Consider the following 21,937-nt stretch of genomic DNA (forward strand, 5'->3'; position numbering starts at 1 on the left):
CTAGTGGACACGAAAACCGTATTTAATTCTAGGTCTATTTCCTATAAAAGCCTATTTTATTTGCTAACATGGTACACTGCCCAAGCTATACATAGCCAACCTAATCTATGTTCAAAAACTCATTCCACAGTCCATCACTGACTGACTATTGCTGACTTAAAGAAAAGCAATGGGTTTCTCTTGTGTCAGTGGAACAGTGCTTTTTCATGGGGCAAACTAAACCACATTCCTTGAAGGAACCCAGTGATGGCCCACTGTACATTCTCCTGTAACTACGGCTTTATGAGGATATAGTGTGAGATGTATGGAGATGAGAAAAATGTGTTCTCACTTAAATTTCTCAAGAAGTATAGATGATAAACAGAGTATAAAGAGAGAGTAATTAATGAAATGAATATTGATGAAAACTAAATAATGCCTCAGTCTCATTATACTGCATTTATTTACTTTTTTACTTTCCAGCTGCTACTGCAATTTATGTTTTCAAAATGATAGTGGAAAATATAACCGCAATGAGTGGATTCCTCCTCATGGGGTTCTCTGACAACCGTGAGCTACAGATCTTTCGTGCTTTGCTCTTCTTGGTGACATACCTATTGGGCTCAGCAGGGAACTTCATCATTATCACCATCACAACACTGTACCCACAGCTCCAGTCTCCAATGTATTACTTTCTGAAGCACCTTTCCATTCTGGACCTCTCATCTCTCTCTGTCACCGTCCCCCAGTATGTTGACAGTTCCCTGGCACAGAGTGGCTACATTTCATATGGACAGTGCATGCTACAGATTTTTTTCTTCACAGCTTTTGCCTGGGGTGAGATGGCCATTCTCACAGTGATGTCTTATGACCGCTATGTGGCCATCTGCCTCCCACTGCACTATGATGTCATCATGAGTCCCAGAAAGTGCACTTGGGCTGTGGCAGCTGTGTGGCTAAGTGGAGGTATCTCAGGAACGCTATACACAGCAAGTACACTCTCTATCAGATTCTGTGGGGACAAAATAATTCACCAGTTCTTCTGTGATATCCCCCAGTTGCTCAAGCTCTCCTGCTCTAATGACGACCTTGTAATAACGGGCATGGTTAGTTTCATGTCTGCAGTGTCCTTTGCCTGCTTCACTGGGATTGTCATCTCCTATGTCCACATATTCTCCACCGTTTTCAGGATGCCCTCTGCTGAAAGCAGGTCTAAGGTCTTCTCTACTTGTCTGCCCCATCTTTTTGTCGTCTCATTGTTTGTTTCTACAGGTGCCTTTGCATATCTAAACCCAACCTCAGACTCTTCAACTGTTTTAGAGTTCTTGCTCTCTATCTTTTACACAGTACTACCTCCAACTCTCAACCCTGTTATTTATAGTCTGAGAAATGAGACGATAAAGAGTGTTGTAAGGAAGTTACTGTTGAGAACAAAATTCACTGTTAGAACCATTTTTTCCTATTGTTTCTGACTGTTCAATTATACACAAGAATGTTTATAGTCATTGGGATTCCTTCAAACTGTAATGTTAATGAAGAGTAATGTTTTGTTTTGTTTTCTTATAAACTACATTGTATAACCAAGTCCTTATGGATGTACACTGCTTTATATCTTGCATTTTAGTATTGAAAGTTCTGTTTCTTCAAATTAGTAAAATATTTAAAAGTCTTGTAATAGAGATTCACTAATTTTTCCCTCTTAATACATCTACATGCAGACACACTTACAATCTCGGTATATTTCTTACACTTTTGTAAAGGCAAAATCACCAAAATGGAAACACAAATGCATTACTATTAGCCCTAGGTCCACCATAATGTTATAATCTTAAGTCAACAACATATTTTTTTTAATTTTATTTTAAAATTATTTTTATCTATTAATATGTATTGATATAAATGTAAATGATATCACTAGATGAATTTGCATAGTCTTACAGTTGAAATTTTCCTGAAGTACAGTTTCCAATTCTTACTAAAATTTATCTATATATACTCACTTGTTTTTCCTATATATCTTCAATATTTAATTATTGTAAGTAATTTGATACATACATTTGCAAGTTATTAAGTGTTGTCTTTATGATTCTAATGAATGGACTTATTGCATCAAATTGTACAAAATATTCAACTCTCTTAGATGATGTGATCAAACTGTTTTCTAAAAATAAGTAATTTATCTGCCAATTAGCAATGTAAGGTGAAGGCACTTCTCTTCTAGAACTCCCATGATTTGATGAGTTCACGAAGAACTATAGATACAGACAGAAACTTAGACCTGGATGAAATCCTGCTAGGTGCATGAAATATATTGACAACCAGCACTCAGATCGGTGGAGATTTGTATTTCAGTAGTAATCCACCTTTGCTAAATTTCTTCAAATATGTGATAGCTCAACAGACCAAATGCATTGATAATACTTGTTAGTTTTCATACTATTTTAATCTTATATATTTCCTTTTCTTTTGTAAAAAGCTTCATAATGATATGAAGAACAGTAATCCCCCATTTTATAGTTGGTAAAACTTCTGTCTCTATTTCTATTATTCAGGCTATTTTTAATTCAAATTTTGTATATAGTATGTTTAGCCTCAGATTTGACACCTGTAATAACAAAAGTTGGTCAGTTTAGATTTTCAAGATACTACCACACATGACTGATCACCAGACCTTTTACCTCTTCAAACATTGGACTGTTCAATCCACCTGCAGAGGCATGTAAATTACATTTCATTCTTACTGAGTTGTATATTTTCTGAAATACCTGTGCTAGCCTGTTATTTTATTAGTTAACTGAGCTACAACATAAGCAAAATGATTGTTTTCTAACCTTATATTTTAAATTTATTTACATGAGCATTCATGTGTAAATTTTGGCTGACAAAATATTGGCTTATCATTACCAAATGACTTGGGTAAATAGCTAATATTTGGTTTATAAGTATTTTGTTTTCTTCTGTCCTAGATATGTTGAATATCTTCATTTTAGTTATTAAAGTTATTTTCTTTGAGATTATTGATCTTTCAAATATACAAATATATTTCAAAAATAGTTTGGAAATGTGTTCTGTGACATTAAATCGTTTGCTTTTTTTTCACGTGTACCAAAAGCTTTGTTGTAGACCCCAAACAAAAAATAAATTTTCAATTCTTTTGAAAATTAATACTTTTCTCAATGCTTGTTATATATTTGCATCTGTGTGGCTCATTTACGTATAATTTACTTTCTATTAACAGTAACTCTGTGATGAACAACCAATGGCCTGTGACTTCCATATACGTTAGACATTACTACTCCTTTCTTCCAAGTAACAAAACACTCCCTCTTCTGGTTTTTCTATATCTAGAATGTAGATACAAGATCTAGGTTATAAAATTGGGTTCTCCAGCTGGAGACACCAGCTTAGGAAAAAACAGAAAGAAAACCCTAAGCAGCAGTCATTTTCACCAAAGTTGGTGGCTTAGGTGATCAGCTTTAAAAGCAGTCTTCTGGAGCTCAGAATCCAACTTATGAATCAGTAAGTCAGTAGTATGGAAATCATTGTCTGAGCTCAGTTGCCAGCATAGTGGTCTGTTCTGGCCATTCATGGCCCTGGGCTCATCTGTTGGAAGCTTTGTTACTTGCCTTCCAAAGTTATCCTGTAACATACTCAGTATACTTTAAAACTCCTGTTTAATTAAGTGAGAAAAAGAAAAATAGAGTGTGTACAAATTACATAATCAGATCCTCAGTTTTTTAAATCCCATATTTTTGCTTTTGAAAGAAACTTCAGATCAAATCATAACCTTGATTGTCCTTAATAATAACTTATGCATTTATGTGAATGTATGCCTTGAACAATTTGAAAAAGAGAAAAGAAAAATAAGAGATATCTCCAAATTTGATACAAACACAAAAGAAAGATGACTAATATATTATATATTTATAACCTAATAATCCCAGGGTTTCAAGATACAGTTAATGGACAAAGGGAGCTGGCAAAAGCTTGAGTTTCAATGGAATGCCTTAAATTAATTTTTCCACATGTTATGTTATAGCTTCTTAGATACATTCTTTTTTTTAAAAAAAGATTTATTTATTTTATGTATGAGTAAACTATTGCTCTCTTCAGATACACCAGAAGAGGGCTTCAGATCCCATTGTATATAGTTGTGAGCCACCATGTGGTTGTTGGGAAATGAACTCAAGACCTCTGAAAGAGTAGTCGGTGCTCTTAACCACTGAGCCATCTCTCTAGCCCCAGACTCACTCTTATATTTAGAAAATGAAGAGGTGAAATGTTTCTTCAATTAGACCATGCAGGCACATTTTATTTCCTTTAGTTGCTTCTATATACTATCATGATTACCCATTAAAACATATCTGTTATATCACTTACAAAAACTTAAAGTATTGCTATTTTACAAATCTACTTGTTCTGTAAAAGTGAAATGAAAGTATTATTTTTTTTCTAGGTTGGATTATTTTCAGAAACAGATCCTACTCTGAGTATAAACAAATGAGGTGGAAGGCACCCTGCCTCTCACTTGGTTTCAGGTTCCTCAGTTCTATTTTTAAATTATTTTAATTTTCCATATTATAATTATATACTTTCTCCTCCCTCCAAATCATCACATACATTCTACTTTGGACCCAAAATTATTAAACAGAAATCATAAGATAATTCATAAGGATTTTTTCTGTGGTTTATTCCTTTGGGGTTATATTATTCTCCTTTTTTTTCCTATTTAAAGATGGTTTATTAAGGAATGGGAATATTTCTGCAGAAACAAGAACATGCACAAACACTGCCTTAGGCAGACACTTGAATATGACACTTTTACGACAATTTTAGTTTATGGGAATTATTATGTACTAATAATGTTAATGTACTAATAAGTATTAATGTACTAATGAGTATTAATATTACTTTCCTGAAACATCGAGTACTGATTTGGTCCTCATTTTTGTGTGATTACATAAAAGTCACAAGGCTTAGGCTGTACACTTTTATAGGAGATGAAATCTTACATAATATTACTATATCTGGACCAAAGTGTTAATCATTAAACCGAGTATCAGTAATAAGTAAACTATTTTTATTTCAGTCATCTGGCAATCTTCTTACTATTATACCCACTGTAGCATTACCAATATGCTTGCTTCAAGCACACAAGTTTATTTAGCAATGTCCACAAATAACAAGTACCACAAGAGTATGGTACTGACAACTTAATTCAGTGTGTTGTGGTTACTCTGTTTTATTATTATTTGTTTATCTCTTGTTGTACCTAAATAGGATATATTGAAAGCCATAATACATAGAGGGTCCAGACCTGACAGCTCATGCTGGCTACAATGTACATTATAGAGAACATCCATCCACTGCTGATGGCAGTACAAGCTCGTACAGCTACTATGAAAATCATTGTGTGGTTCCTCAGGAAGTTGAGACTAGATATTCATAAAGATCCAGGTTTACAACTCTTGGGCATACTCGAAGGAGTTTAAATCCTATGTTCGCTCACATATGTTCATGCAACTCTCTTTATAATAGCCAGATATTGAAAACTGCCTTGATGATTGTCAATGGATGAATGGATGAAGAAAATATTTACACAGTAGAATTTTTCTCAGTCATTAAAAAAATGAAATAATAAAATTCATTGGTTAATGGATGGAGCTAGAGAAATATCATTCTTAGTAATGTAATCCAGACCTCAAAACAAATATAGCATGGTACCTATCATCTTATATGTAGAAGCTACCGGTTAAGTCATTAATAAGCAAGCTACAATCCATATAGCCATGGAAAGTTGGGTATAGAGTAAAGGACTAGGAGGTGAATCTCCCTAGGTGAGAAAAATATAAAAGTAGTTATGGGGATGGAGGGCACTGGCACAGGAGGATGAAATAGGGAAAGAAAAGGAAAGGAGGGTGAGGGAGAAAATACAAGAAAGAACAGCTAAAACTCTGGGTCATTTGAAGGGTGGTATGGAAACCTAATATAGTAGAAGCTTCCAAAAATATATACATAGATGAAGGCAATAAAATTGGTAGCTAACAGGGGGACAGAGCCCATCTCTCTGATAGAAATTTTAGTACCAGGAATGGGTTACATTAATGGAGTTTCACTCTGATATACTAATCTTTATGGTACTGGAAAGTACTCTAAAGAGTTTCCAGAGAAGAAAGACAAACACCAATCCAAATACAAACTCTTCTATATAATATACAATCATGACCTACATGTAAAATACATTGACACAATATTGGCATCTATATCATGGGAGTAACCAAACAATATTCACATGGAACCAAGGCCCATTCTATGAGATGGAATCTATCCCTGACACTGCTCAAATAGCCACTAACCTGAGACTAACTAGGCCAGGGTTATAGAGAAAAACACAATACTACTAAATGAAGATAGCAACAAAATTACTCCTCATAACATTTTGTAATATTCGTGGACTAGTGTCTTCAGAGAAGCTTCTAACTGCAGTATATGGGGACAAATACAGAGATTCACAACTGAACAGTGGACAAAGAATGAAAGACTTAGAAACACCCATTCCTACATGGGATAGCTCTATCAAATCTCTTCCCTCAGAACTCAGAGAATTCTCCAAAAGAGGAAGAAAAACAATTTAAGAGCCAGACGGCATAAAAGAAAGAAAAAGATGGAGAATACTAAGAAAGTGAGGCCTTCTAAACACATGGGTACTAAAGCACATACGAACTCTCAGAGGCCGTGGTAACATGCCAAGGGCCTGCACAGGTGCACCAGATTGGGTCCCAGAACTGAGAAGTGGACACAGTTCCCATTCATAACCCAAAAACAAAAATGCAGATGTAAAGTTAGTTTTGTCCAATGGAGTCTCACTCTTAAGGGCAGATTCCACAATCAGTAGTAAATGGCCAACATCTAAAAAACAAAAACAAAATAACAACAACCACAATACCATGGACACTATTAATGATATTGTGCTATGCTTGCAGGTAGGAGCCTAGCATAACCATCATCTGAGAATCTTCATGGAGCAACTGAAGGAAATAGATGCACAGATTCACAAGCAAACATTAGGCAGGGCTCAGGGGGTCTTGTAGAAGAGTCAGGAGAAGGACTGAGGGAGCCAGAGGGGTCAATGACACCATAAGAAGACCTACACAGCCTACTAACACGGGCCCACGGGGGCTCACAGAGACTAAACCATCAATCAAAGATTATGCATGGACTGGACATAGGCCTCCTATACATATATAGCAGATGTGTAGCTTGCTCTTCATTCCAGTCCCCTAACAACTAGAGCTTGGATTCTCTGTCTCTGATTCTGTTGCTTTTGGAACCCTTTACCCTAACTGGGCTACCTTGTCTGGCCTCAGAAGGAGAGCATGTGCTTACTCCTGAGGTGACCTTGCTTGTTTCATTTAATATTACATTTTATTATTATTATTTAGATGCCTAATTTTTTTCTAATGAGAGACAGGATGTGGATCTGGATTAGAAGGGGGGAGAAGGAACTTGGAGGCTATAATCACAATATATTATATTTTGCCTTAGTCCATTCTTCTTTTGTATATAGGCTAATAATATTTATGTGTTAGTTTTGTGCCCTACTACTTTGCTGAAAATGTTTAATAGCTGTAGGAATTTCATGGTGAAACTTTTAGGGTCACTTGTGTTTACATTTATATCATCTGAAAATAAAGAAACTTTAACTTCTTCCCTTTCTATTTATCTCTTCTTGGTCTCCTTCAGTTGTCTTATTGTTCTTGTTAAGACTGCCAATTCTGTATTAAAAAGATCTGGAGAAAGTGGTCAACCTTGTCTTTTCAGTGAAATTTATTTGAGTTTCTCTCCATTTAAGTTGTTCTTGACTGTGGGCATCTTGTAAACTGCCTTTATTATGCTTTATCTATATTTCATTTCTCAGGATCTATGTTAGTAGGGTTGCTGAGCTCAAGCAAAGACATTTTGTGCTAGCTGTTTGACTATGTTTTCACTGATTGCTAAGCATGTAAATTTGGGTTGATTATGATTCTAGGTGTTTATATCTTGTCTTGTCTTTGTTGGATGAATTTTCCACTCCTTGGTTTCTGTCACCTTCATTGGATTTTAGGAGCATGTGGTGGCTGTGGGTTGCCTGATACAGACTCTTTCTGTGGCCCTGCCAGGTGGAGACACTGGATTCCCAGATAGAATTTGTTTCTGGGTTTCTGACCAGAAGAAATGGGGATGGGCTGGAAAAGGGGATGGGGTGGGGTGAGAAGATCCAAAGAAGGGAAGAAAAATGTGTCAGCCCCAAGGGTCTGTGGAGTCCCCACGGAATAAAAGAAGAGAGGGTAGGCAGGCCCCTGTAAGTGGTCTGCTTCACAGTGGGGATAAAATTGGAGAATTGGAAGTGGAGGATAGGAAGAAAAGTGAAGATAACCTACCTGAATCTTATACTAATGTGGCCATGGGTTTCCATGGTAAAAGTGGCTTGGGTGTTGATGGGTCAGACAAAAGGATGAAATGAGAATTAAAGGCTGTAGGAGAAGATAAGGAGAAGATCTGCTTAGTCCCTTTGTAATTAGGGCAGAGAGAAAGAAGAGTCACCAGCAGATTGTCTGCTACAAAGCTGGGATAAAACTGAGAAACTTAAAATACAGGAAGAGAAGGAGAATAAAGACTACCCACCCATTTTCCTGGATGATGTGACCAGTGGGTTCCCGGGAAGATCTGTGATAAGTAATCTTAACTGTCATTTTGACTGGATTTAGGATCACCATAAAAAAGAAAAAGAAAAGAAATAAGAAAAGAAACACCTCTGCATGTACCACAAGAATATTTTCAGAATGGTTGAACTAAGGAGAGAAGATGTACTCTGGCGGTAGGTGGCACCATCCCAAATACTAACGCTGGACTGAATGAAAAAATAAAATTGCATGTGCTTATGATGTTCTGCATAATGTTTGAAGTATATAGTGGCTTTGTTAAATTACTAAATCCACCCATTAGCATCTGCATTACCTCATGTAATTATGATGGAAGCTTCCACTCCAGCATTTTGAATAATACAGTATATCGCTCTGCACAAAGGTGAATACACTGTGCATTAGACTCATGAGCTTGCACCCTTTCTTCCTGAAACTGCATCCTTTGAACATCTCTATAATACTTCCTCTAAACAGTCTAGCCTATAATAACTAAACTGCATTTTTATCATCTACAAATTAACTTCCACCAATGAGGAAGATGGTGTGATATTTACCCCTCTTTAGCTGATCTATTTCACTTAATGCCACAGCCTCTGGATGCATCTCTATTGTGACAACTAGTAGGGTTTCTTTCATCTTTACACATGGATAGTATTCTGTTGTATATATACAGTATGTTTCACTTACCCATTTATTTGGTGAACACAATTTACTTGATATCTTGACAGTTATAAACAATACTACATATATATATATGTGTGTGTGTATAATGTATAATATAATAATTTTACGTCTTTTTTATATAATATACCTCCTTTGGACTTATATACTCAGTAGTGGAATAGATGGATCAAATGGAATTTCTAGTACTAATTTTTAAGGAACTCCCACGCTGTTTTCCAGAATTGTTATGCTAATTTAGATTCCCACAAATCATCATTGTAACCAAAGTAATGGTTGTGTCTATTTCCTCCCAAAGTTTCCCTGTGTTGTGCTTGTGTTTGGTTGTGTCAAGAAGACTTAATGTGAGCTCCACCCTCTAAATAATCTATGATATCCACATACTGTATAGTTAACTATCAATACTGGGTGCTACACAAACATCTAGAGCTTATTCTTTTTTGTTTGTTTGTTATTGTTTTTTGAGACAGAGTTTCTCTGTGTAGCTCTGGCTGTCCTGGAACTCAATCTGTAAACCAAGCAGGCCTTGAACTCAGAAATCTGCCTGACTCTGCCTCCCAAGTACTGGGATTAAAGGCGTGCGCCATCACCACCCAGCTTTGAGCTTATTCTTCATAACAGAAAAGTTGTACACACTATAAAACATCTCTTTATTTTGTTCCCTTGTCTTGGACAATCACTATTGCACTCTCTGACATTAAATGACATACTGCTAATATCAATGTACAGTGAATTTTACTGTTATAGATTCCTCCCTTCTGTTCCTTGGATACTAGTTCATATCTTTAGTATATTTCATTCATGTTTTGTGAAATAGTAATGACTGATTACATTTTCAAGCTAAGAACTGAAATACTTCTTTGCTTTTGCTGTTTGAAAATGGACAACACAGAGACATGCAAAATAATGGTCACTCCATTCACAACTTCATGTTTTTGCCAGGCGTCTCTTCTTATCTGAGATGAATATGGATTCATTTGACTATGGGTTGAGAGGGACAGCAGCAGAAATTGTTCTGAGATCTGGGTGAACTACCCACTGTACCAATTAACCTTAAACCAAGATATAATACTTAGTCACATTATCTTAATAGATTGCTATAAAAATTACTCACATTTTCTGCATTGCTTTGATTTTTATTTATATTAAATAAGTTCATCTCTTTATAAATATGAAGGCTCTTCTAATAATATGAGGGAGATTGCAGCTGGAAAGTCAGGAAGAGTAAAAATTTTATTTATGAGATCAGTTTTAATAAAACTCAATGAATTTTAGTACTCATAAAATAAGTTTTCAGTGTTGAAATGTGAATGACTTGTATAACAAGCTAGTAATACAAGAATGTTTAGATAAAATGTAACTGTACCATGTGAAATCTTTATTTGTATTTATAATTTAGGATATTTCAAAGACATTTTAATATAGCTTAGAAAGTAAAGTATAAACATACAGAGAAATATGCAAGGTAATTATCTTTCTTTCACCTTTTATGACCTCCATTGATTTTTCTCCAAAAGAACATTGTCACTAGTTTCCAGATGCTGTGAAAGCAGGGGACAGAGTCACAGGGATTAACAAGGCTCTTTCAAATGCAACTACAGAGAATTCCTATAGTGGATCTAAGTTGAGCTCTGAATTTACAATCAAATGTTTCTGTGGATGAGAAAACCATCATCATTGTCCTTTTCTCAAATAACTTCTATATCCTGGACCAGATTATTATGTTATTCAGAGAGATGATACATGTTTTTTAGGCAGGATTAACCTAATAAGGTAGACCAAGTTCATAATTATATTGCATATGTATACGAATGTTTATAGATTTAAACAACACTATAGGCGCAACTAAAAGTATAAATAAGTTTACAACATCTATCTGTATTTTTAAAGTAGTTCAAAAAGAAATTATGGATGATTGAGTAACAAATATTAGAAATAATGCTGTGAGTTCATAGAAAATAAAACTATAACAACAGTAAACTGTAGGAAAGAAAACATGTCACAATGTAGGACTGAGATATAATTCTAATTCTTCAGAGTGATTCTGCATTATTATTGTACTTGAATGGTTTTCTGTACTTGAATTAGAACTTAAAACATGACCATCAATACTGATTATGAACTTGATAGATTTGCCAAAGGAGACAAGACTCTGGGCACACATGTGAGAAATTACTTTGATTAAGTTAATTGAGACAAGAAGACCCACCCTAAAGTGGGCAGCACTATTCCCTGAGCTTGGGTCCTGGACCCTGAGAAGCAAGGAACTGAGGTGGCACAAGATTTCATCACTCTCTGATACAATGTGCCCAAATGCTCCAAAGTTCCACCACCAGGATTTCATGAACAAGATACACTACAGCCTGCAACTGTGGCCAAATATACTCTTCTGTGATGATTAATCCTGGTTGATGACTTAAACTGTATATGGAATTAAGGTAATTTATTGTTTTTAAGTTTATCTAACCTGCTTCTGCTGTTGTCATCCTTTGCTGACATTGAAACCCAGCCTCTGGCCTTCCAACATGAACTAAATATATTTGAATTTCCAAGAATCCCCAGTGCCAGACTGAGACTACTGAGACAACCATCTCATAGTCTCCTGAACTGAGCATCTACCAAGCTCAGCCTTTCTAGTGTGAAGATAGCCATTTATAGACTACTCTCACCACACCATGCAAACCAATCTAATATTCTTTTTCAGCTAATATTCTTATAAAACCTCTGACTAACATCCTTTCCTTCTTTTTTCTTTTTTCTTTTCTAGTTTTTATTTTATTTTATTAGATATTTTCTATATTTACATTTCAAATGTTATCCTCTTTCCTGATCTCCCTCAGAAAACCCCCTCCCCTTACTCCCTCCCCCATTCCCCTGCTCACCAACCCACCCACTCCCACTTCCTGTCCCTGGCATTCCCCTACACTGGGGCATAGAGCCTTCACATGACCAAGGTCCTCTCCTACCACTGATGACCAAGGAAGCCATCCTCTCCTGAATATATTAGAGTCATGAGTCCCACCATGTGTACTCTTTAGTTAGTAGTTTAGTCCCTGTGAGCTCTGTGGGTACTGGTTAGTTCATATTGCTGTTCTTCCTATGGAGCTGTAAACCCCTTCAACTCTTGGATACTTTCTCTAGCTCCTTCATTGGGGACCCTGTGCTTAGTCCAATGGTTGGTTGTGAGCATCTACTTCTGTTTTTGTCAAGCACTGGCAGAGCCTCTCAGGAGACAGCTACATCAGGCTCCTACCAGCAAGCACTTGTTGGCATCCACAATAGTGTCTGTGTTTGGTGATTCCTTCTTTTAGTAGCTCCTTTCAGGGTATCTTATTACATCAACAGGAAATAATTATGGCACAACTGTTATAACAATTCTTTAGTGTATCTAAATAACATACTAAATGCAATAAATGAATAAGAAAATAAATAAGTGCATGTACACATTTGCATACACACATATATAAAATGTGTTCATTTGGTATAGTGATACATATATTTACACAAACTTCTGTATACATGTATGCATTTCCTACCAATAAGGTTCTAATTCATATTCATTCCGGGATAATAACCTTAATGAAAAAGTAAGCTGCTTTGTGGTTTCTTTAATTTTCTTCCGTTTTCAACAGAAATGACTGGGGGTTTGTGCACAGTCACCTATTTATTTTTCCCTAAGGAGAGCTTGAACTTTCTGAGAGTTTATCTCACTATTGTTATTAAGTGGCTCACTCCCAAAGGCCTCTTCTGGGAGTTATTGCTGGAACTATAAAGCAAAATTGAGACAGAGGCATCAGGGCTACTTAACAAGGAAGCTGCCCCTCAGGGAGAACTCTGGGAATTAGCATGTGACCTGTTGAATCGCCTTCCTCTTCAGAGGACAGTTTTGAACCTTAGCAATTATGCATTTGCTGACCTTATTAAAACATTTGTAGCACTTTAATAATATGATTGTCTGAGAGTTTCCTAATGAGCTCCCAAGGGACCCACTGGTAGAACAAAACTTTTTCTACAAGAGCAAATTTCCAGGAGACCATTTCTAATTGCAGGAAAAGTGAAAATTGAGGGCTCTAATCAGCTATGCTTTGCTCTGTGAACAGTGAGTGCATTATTTCCCAATACAAATGTCAGAGAACACAGACTCTCAATGAAGATTAGCAATGTCTTAGAAAGACTGTGCTGGTGACCTCCACTTTAAACTAGAATGAAGGATTCAAATTCCAAATTGTTTAATTCTTTGTTTTGTGTTTAAATAGGTTAAATTAAAATAATGATATTAATGTATTAAATAATATAATAAAATATTTCTAGTAGATTTATTCAGTCTTGTAATTTTTAAATATTTTATTATGCAATTATCAGCATTGCATAATGGTTATGGTTAATTAGTGGCAGTGTATGTCCTTAATCCAGCACTGAAGTGGCAGAGGCAGGCAGATCTTTGAGATTAAGGCCATCCTGGTCTACAGAGAGAGTTCCAGGACAACCAGAATTACACAGAAAAACCCTGCCTCAAAAACAAAACAAAACTAAAAACAAACAAACAAAAAAACAAGCCAATAATCTCTGTTTATAACTTTCAATATAAAGTAGTTTAAATGTTACACATTTATGTTAAAAGCAATTCTTATGCTCTAAAGCAGGAATTCAGAAGCCAAAATGTGTAGTACAAATAAAGAGTACAGATTTTAATAAAATTGTGTGCATATAGACAATGTCTACCCACTCATTACGAATGTGACCAAAAGAAACAATTCTGGCCTGGGTAACAATTCTAGAATTCAACTGTTTATCAGTAATGATGAGAGTTGCAGGACCTCCCTGCTGCTATGAATGTTAAATGGGTTGAAATATGAGCTAACCATATTAAGAGTCACAAACAATAAACCTTCTAGAAGTAGCTGTCATAACTCAGTTAACACAATAACCATGTGTTATTTTCCAAAATTATTTTAAAGTACTTTTGCTCTTTATTTTTCTTTTCAATTAGTTCATTTTACAAAAAGAAAGCCATTACAGAAATTGTGCTGGAATTTAGTTATATTTTATCCAACTGAAAACCCATGTCTTCCATCTGCCAGACTAATCAGGGTATGTGTTCAGTGCCTATTTTCATAGCTGTTTATGTGGCCAGTGATCTCAGAGATCACTGGATTTAAAACAGGATGGGAAACTACATCTGAGAAAAGTAACCACTGGCTATTTTAGTTCATTTAAAGTTTTAAAATATAAAAACATAGGCTCTAATTACTGGTAACACAATTACACTTCGTCTAACTATTTCACAGTAAGCAGGTATAAAGCCTGAGCAACCTAAAGAACATGCTTGAGCAAGTTGGAAAGTGTACATGAGCAGCCAAATTGAGGAAAACCACAGAGTTTAAAGAACCACCCGAGTTTTCCATTGTCTCTCACACTAAGATCTAACACAACCAGAATGACAATAATATCATAGCTAGCTCTACAGCAGAGGGAGAGTCAACTCTAGAAAGAGACCTCTCACTCCAAACCTGAAAAGCAATTCTTACACTCTAAAGCAGGAAGTCAGAAGCCAAAATGTGTATCTGTAATGGTTTTCTTAAAGAAACAGAACCAGGATACAAATGAGTGTGCATGTGAGACAGTGGGTATTTTAGGATATTGGCTCACTTGATTATGGAGATTCTCAATTTCAAAGCCACAGAGCAATAAACAAGAGACCCAAAAAGGAGATGATATTGCAAGACATGTCCAAAGACTCTCAGGCTGACCACCAAGAGAAAAGGATATTGTTAGCATTTAGTCTAGGCTCTGCCCCACAGTTACCTAGCAACAGCCAGGTAGGCCTGACTCACTATAAAAGGGACTGCGTACCCCCTCCTCTTTCTCTTGCTCTCTTGTTCTTGCTCTCTCCTCTTCCTTTTTCTCTTGATCTCTTGCTCTTGCTCTCTCATCTTGCTACTGCTTCCCCTCTCTCTCCATGAGCTCATGGTCTGTCTCTACGCTTTAATTCATTCTCTCTCTCTCTCTCTCTCTCTCTCTCTCTCTCTCTCTCTCTCTCTCTCTCTCTCTCTCTCTCTCTCTCTCTCTCTCTCTCTTTCTGTGCCTTTCTCTCAACTCTTCTCTCCATGCCTGGAATAAACTCTATTTTATACTGTACTGTCTATTCTATACTATGTTATAAACTCTATTCTATACTATACTATGTGACTATTCCCTCGGGGGAAGGGAAGCCTCAGCAGGGCCCCCGCAGGGGCACCCACTCCCCCACACCTTACCAGGCCTCCACCAAACATATGTCTTCCTTCACTATCTTTTTATAAAACACAACAGGCATTATGATTCAAATCTCATTATATTCTTCACTTATGGTTTATTGTTGTTGTTTTGTTGTTTTGTTTCCATGCCTATCCAATTTCATGGTAGCAGAAGCATGAGTTTAAGTAGGAACAGTACTAAAGGAGCAGAAACTATGAATTCAAGCTAGAGAGCTACATTTTCATTAGAACAGAGCAAAACAAAGCATAGCCTCTCCTCTCTCCCTCTATCTCCCCTATACACAAGAGTGATATTATTTCTGCCCATTTCTCATCATGGACCGTCTTTCCTTCATCTATAATCTTCTTAAATTTCTTTTATTCAGTGTTTTAAAGCTTTCTCTGTCTACCTCCTTCGTTAGGTTTATTAACATATTTTGTGAGAGAAGTGGGTAAGCAAATGTTCTCCAGCACAATAAACCAGAAAACTCGTAATGCTATTACTAACTAAAAGAATGGAAAATAATGCAAAAAACAAAAAAACAAAACAAACAAACAAACAAACAAACAAACAAAAAATCCACAAAAAACTACCAGCAAAATTAAAGGAATTAGTAAACATCTCTAATATTAACTCTAATTATACTTTGCCTTAGGTCTCCAATTAAAAGATGCAGACTAGGTAACTACATTAAGAAATAAGATCCACAGGGTAGAGGAGAAGAAAAATGATGGCGGTCGTGAATCAGCATGGCTATGACCAACCACAGGTTATGATATCATAAAGGTTAGAATAATGGGATAAACTTTTTCAAAATCAATTTGCTCTGAAATTATTGTATTGGTATCAATACAATAAATTGTGATTTTAATGATACATAACTCTGATTGGTTAACTAAGCTTTAAGAGTCTTGATTTTACTGGGTTACTGGGTATTGTGATATGCAATCAAGAGGTTGGTGGTTCCATTTAGTTACTGGAATGTGGAATTGCTGACTACATGGGTTTATGGCTGAGGAAGAACTAGTATGGCACCAGGGATGAGTGAAAGAGAGCTGGGAACACAGCAATAAACACAGCGGGGGGTTATGCTACTGGAGTGTGGGACCGCGGGTTCCAGGGGATTATAGCAGGGAGGGAACTAGTGGCTCCCAGAACAAGCAAACCAAATGCTGCAGGAGCTAGCTGGAGAGAGTTGTTGGCAGCAGCAGAGCATGGGAACATGGTCCAGCCATGCAGATAGTTGGCAGGTTCATTTTTTAATATTTCCCTCAACACAAGATTACCTATTTTAATGTTCATTGTTTTTCTTACCTCAGTTTGTAAAATGAGTTTGACAGATTAGAAGTACTAGCTCTTTATGTGAAACATGCATTATTTTTTTTTAATTTGGGGCATTTAAATATCCACAGTTTATTTTGTACCTTAAGAATATTTCAATTGTTAGTTAATCAAATAGTTTAATGTCTCTTATATCTTTATTTTCTCGATCTTAGTTTAAATGTAACTGTTTTGGTTACTTAAGTTTCTTAACATTTTTAATCATATCTTTTGAATTAATGTTAATTTATCTGTATGATTTAAATGGTAATTTCTATTTATTCTAGGATAAGTAGTCAGCTCATAGGTTAATAAATAGTTCTTTTTTTATCCATTGCATTGACTACATTTGAAATAGAATTTTATATACGAATTAGTTCTATTCTGGATAGTTACATTTTTCTATGATTTGCATATCATATAACAATTTTGTGTTGACATGGTTGCAACTGCACTGGTTTTAGTATTTTTACATTTGACAAGAAAAGAAATTCATATTGTTCTTGTAATTCATTTATTTGACTATAGTTTGGAGTTGAATTTTTAATCTTATTCTGTCCACGTTTCTCAATCTTTATCAAAAATTTCAGGTATTATTTAGTGAGATACAAATTATGAATTACTGAGATTATAAGTGAAATTACTCTCTTAAGGAAAGCCCTACAATTTATATTTCCCACAAGTCTTTTGTCGTAATGAATTAATAATGATCAGCTGGGTTTGGATTTTTGAGGGACTGGCTGCTTTCTCCTAGTCAACTGGTGACAGTTTTTCTGCCTTGAATTCATTTGTGAATAAGATATCCACCATCAATTCCCCTTTATCTCCTCTACAGACTAGCTATACATTGAATAGATGCTTACCAGCTGGGAGGTTTTTCCAGAATATGCTTAGGCAGTGGAACATTGGTATATAGCAAAGAGCCCATCAGTACTGTCTGGAATTTACTTGTCAAATGATAAGTTGAATCTTCTTCAGATAAAATAATACTTATGGACTACTTTTTCATATCTGTTTAAATCTAATCTTATGGTCTTTATTTTGTATTTTTTAAAATTATTTTGGATCCATTTATTAACTGCTTCATATTTTCAATTATACGTGTTCAATATTTACTTCCCTCCTTACTTTGACATATTTCTTCAATTTGGTCTTAATGTTTTTAACTCAAATTTATATTTCTCTCCATTTATATACTGAATTTTTCAGTTATACAAGTCAATTTTAACTTTAAATCTATCCTTGCTTTTCTCTTTATTCTTTGTCCCCTCTAGAAGCTCTGATTTGTTCAAAATGAATTATATTTGTTCTAACTGATCTTTCTTCCCTACAGCTCTGCCATCTTTCAAGTCTTGTAAATGGTGATTTATTCAGTCATGGTTGGAAATTCTCTTTCCTGCATTGGCTGCTCTCAGGAAGATCTCTGTTCTTTTCTGGTTTTTGTTTTTTGGGTTTTTTTGTTTGTTTGTTTGTTTTTGTTTTTGGCTCCACCTTGAGAAACTCAACCTTTCCTCCAGTTCCCACTTGACCTGTGTATTAATGGGAAAGTGTCAAATCAGCTTAGGGATGGTGAGATTCCCTACACACTTCTCCTAGAGATAAACTCTTACTAGTATAGACTACTCACATATCCCCCACTGAGACTCTATTGTTTTTATTCAACTGATTTCTAAGCACATAAGAAAGATATCTCACTATCATTTTCAGCAGCAGCATAGATTATATCCATAATAGTTCTTATCTGTTTATTGGACAATGTATCCATACAGCTAAATGACTTGAATTTATCATGCAGGGACCTAGAAAAAGAAAGTAGCTGGGGTCACTGTGTTCCAGAATAGCTTTCCCAAATATTTCCAAAGGCATTCCTCTAAATGTTCAGAGTGGTCCAGAAAGGTCACCCATTATGCCAGCTTCACCTAGTGCCACCTGTGACAAACAAGGTTTTTATCAAATGCTTACAGACTGGATGAGTAGGACACTGATCTCTTCCAGTTAGTAGCCAGAACCATGCTTTGTTCCTTTCTCTTTTCTGAATTGAGTTCACACTCAATTGAAAAAACACTTCCAAATCAGAAACTTGCTATACTTTAGATATAGCTTCTTTCTCGTTTTTCCTCCCCACTCTGTTCAGGCTAAATGGAGCTTTCCTCAGTCTGATGACTCTCTGACTTCCCTTTGGATCTATTGGAGATTGTCTTAGTCAGGGTTTCTATTCCTGGACAAAACATCTTGACAAAGAAGCAAGTGGGGAGGAAAGGGTTTATCCAGCTTACACTGCCATACTGCTGTTATCACCAAAGGAAGTCAGGACTGGAGCTCAAGCAGGTCAGAAAGCAGGAGTTGATGCAGAAGCCATGGAGGGATGTTCTTTACTGGCTTGCTTCCCCTAGCTTGCTCAGCCTGCTCTCTTATAGAACCAAGACTATCAGCCCAGAGATGGCACCACCCACCAGGTGACATCCCACCTTGATCACTGATTGAGAAAATGCCTTACAGCTGGATCTGGCAGAGGCATTTCCCCAACTGAAGCTCCTTTCTCTGTGATAACTCCAAGTTATCACAAAACTAGCCAGTACAATTGACCCCTTGTCAGCTTGACACACAAACACATCACTAGTAAGCCTCAACCCTTAGTTTCTTATTCATCCCCAAGATCTAAACAAATTTAAAAGTCCCACAGTGTTTACATATTAAAAGTTCAATCCTTTTAAAATATCCAGTATCTTTTAAAATTCAATATCCAATATCTTTTAAAATTCAAAGTACTTTAAAATTCAAAGTCTCTTAACTGTGGGCTTCACTAAAAAACTTCCTTCAAGAGGGAAAAGTATCAGGGCACAGTCACAATCAAAGGCAAAAATCATTCTCCAACCATCTAATGTCTGGGATCCAGCTCAAGATCTTTTGGGCTCCTCCAAGGGCTTGGGTCACTTCTCCAGCCTTGCCCTTTGTAGCACACACATTATCTTCTAGGCTCCAGATGTCTGTACTCCACTGCTGTTGCTGTTCTTGGTGGTCATCTCATGATACTGGCATCTCCAAAACACTGCTGTCTTCTGCTGTAACTGGGCTTCACCAATAGCCTCTCATAGGTTCTCCTGATTTTGGATCTCATGGATGCATTTTCTCAACTGAAGTTCCTTTCTCTATGATAACTCCAGCCTGTGTCAAGTTGACACAAAACTAGCCAGTACAGAGATGAACTGCAGTCTTCTCGTTCTCCACACATCATCTCTTCTTAGAAAGGCCGTGCTTACATTTCCCTAGAGCAATCTTAGTTCAGTGTTCCCATAAAGCTAGACAGCCTCCAGGAAGCCATGTTAATAGAATGAGATGAGCAACGTATGGCCATCATGTTCACAAGAATGTAAAAGCACATGGTGGATTCTTTTCTTTGCTCTTGTCACTGAAAGAGCTGAAGAGTATTAAGTTATTCCACAGCAAGGAACAGGGGCATATCCACTGCGCAGGTGCCATATTTGCCTTCTCAGAGGATAACTACTTTAGTTAATAACATATATACCCAAAGTGAAATGATAAGATGTTCATAACAGATATATCTGAAAATGAAATGACAATATGTTCATAACAGATATATCCAAAGGTGAAACGACAATATGTTCTGGACTATTTTTTTTTAAGATTTATTTATTTATTATATGTAAGTACACTGTAGCTGTCTTCAGACACTCCAGAAGAGGGTGCCAGATCTCATTACGGATGGTTGTGAGCCACCATGTGGATTTGAACTCTGGACCTTCAGAAGAGCAGTCGGGTGCTCTTACCCACTGAGCCATCTCACCAGCCCCCCAGTTCTGGACTATTTTTAACAGTAGCTTTTCATATAGGTTAAAGAAAAGACTCTCATATAAACTTCTCTTCCCTATATATTATGCTCACTTTCTGTCAACTATTATCTCTCTACAAGGCCAGGAGTACTCATGCCATGGAAGGTTTTAAAAAACCCTGATATCTACGCCATATGTTACCCAAAATATCTGAACATAAAGTCTATGAATACACACTTTCAGTGTTCCCTTATGGCTCCAAGGTACAGACATGCTTGTGTACAAAGTCTTACTGGTTCCTTGCTACTCAAATGGCTGGATGAAATTAGTATCATATTCATGACTCGGTAACTTTGTGCACACATTGAAAGTGTACATGTATCTGTCCACATTGTTGTATGCGCATGTATGTACATATGAGTATAAGCTAGATGTTGAAGATGAGTGCTGTTGTTTTTTTTTAACTGTTCTCTACCTCAGTTTCAAGGATAGTGGTGCACACCAATTCTGCTTGGAAGCTGATGGTTAACTCCAGGAGTCCTGTTTCTGTCTCTAGTAACAGAGTTACAGGAGCTCACCTCCCCACAAGGCTTCTTTTGTAAGTAGTAGGGATCTTAAGAAAGATCCTCATGTTTGTGGTATAAACTGTTTAACAACTGACCCATCTCTCCCATCCCTGACTTGGGAACTTGAAAAATATCAAATTCCAGGTACAATCTTGAAATTTCTATATTAGAACCTACAGTTGGAAATATCCTATGATGTCAAATATTCTTAAACTTAAAAATCCAACATTGAGAACATAAAATATGTAATTATATATATATATATATATATATATATATCCAGATATATAATATATATTATCTCAACTAGATGGACATATATATGTATATCCATCTAGTTGAGACATATATATATATATATATATATATATATATATCCGTCTAGTTGAGATAATATATAAACCTTATATCAATCCACAGTTTTTATATATATACATATTTATATATAAATATATGTATACATAAGTATATATATACATATATACTTATGTGTCTTATCACATACATAAGCACCATATTTAATATTCATTCCAGTTATTAAACACATATATCATATAACATACAAATTAGTCCATTCTCTTTAGTCTTTTGCAATAAAATTTATATATAAATCTCATGATGCAGGAGAAAACATTAAAACTGATACTGAGAATGTTTCAGTTTGAAAAACAGGCAATAG

General features: G+C 35.9%; 1 protein-coding gene across 1 annotated transcript; it reads left to right on the top strand.

The window, feature by feature from the left end:
* Window positions 1-488: 488 nt before the first annotated feature.
* On the top strand, window positions 489-1,451 carry LOC110284111 (olfactory receptor 14J1-like). The gene has a single exon (XM_021149740.3). It carries the CDS (start codon window positions 489-491, stop codon window positions 1,449-1,451), a length of 963 nt encoding a protein of 320 aa, XP_021005399.1.
* Window positions 1,452-21,937: the final 20,486 nt, after the last annotated feature.

Source organism: Mus caroli, unplaced genomic scaffold, assembly GCF_978045245.1.
Source record: "Mus caroli unplaced genomic scaffold, Mus_caroli_1 scaffold_18, whole genome shotgun sequence".
In the NCBI taxonomy this organism is placed as follows: Eukaryota; Metazoa; Chordata; class Mammalia; order Rodentia; family Muridae; genus Mus; species Mus caroli.

Coding starts and splice junctions, on each gene's coding strand:
- LOC110284111 (XM_021149740.3), top strand. CDS start 489: ATGATAGTGGAAAATATAACCGCAATGAGTGGATTCCTCCTCATGGGG.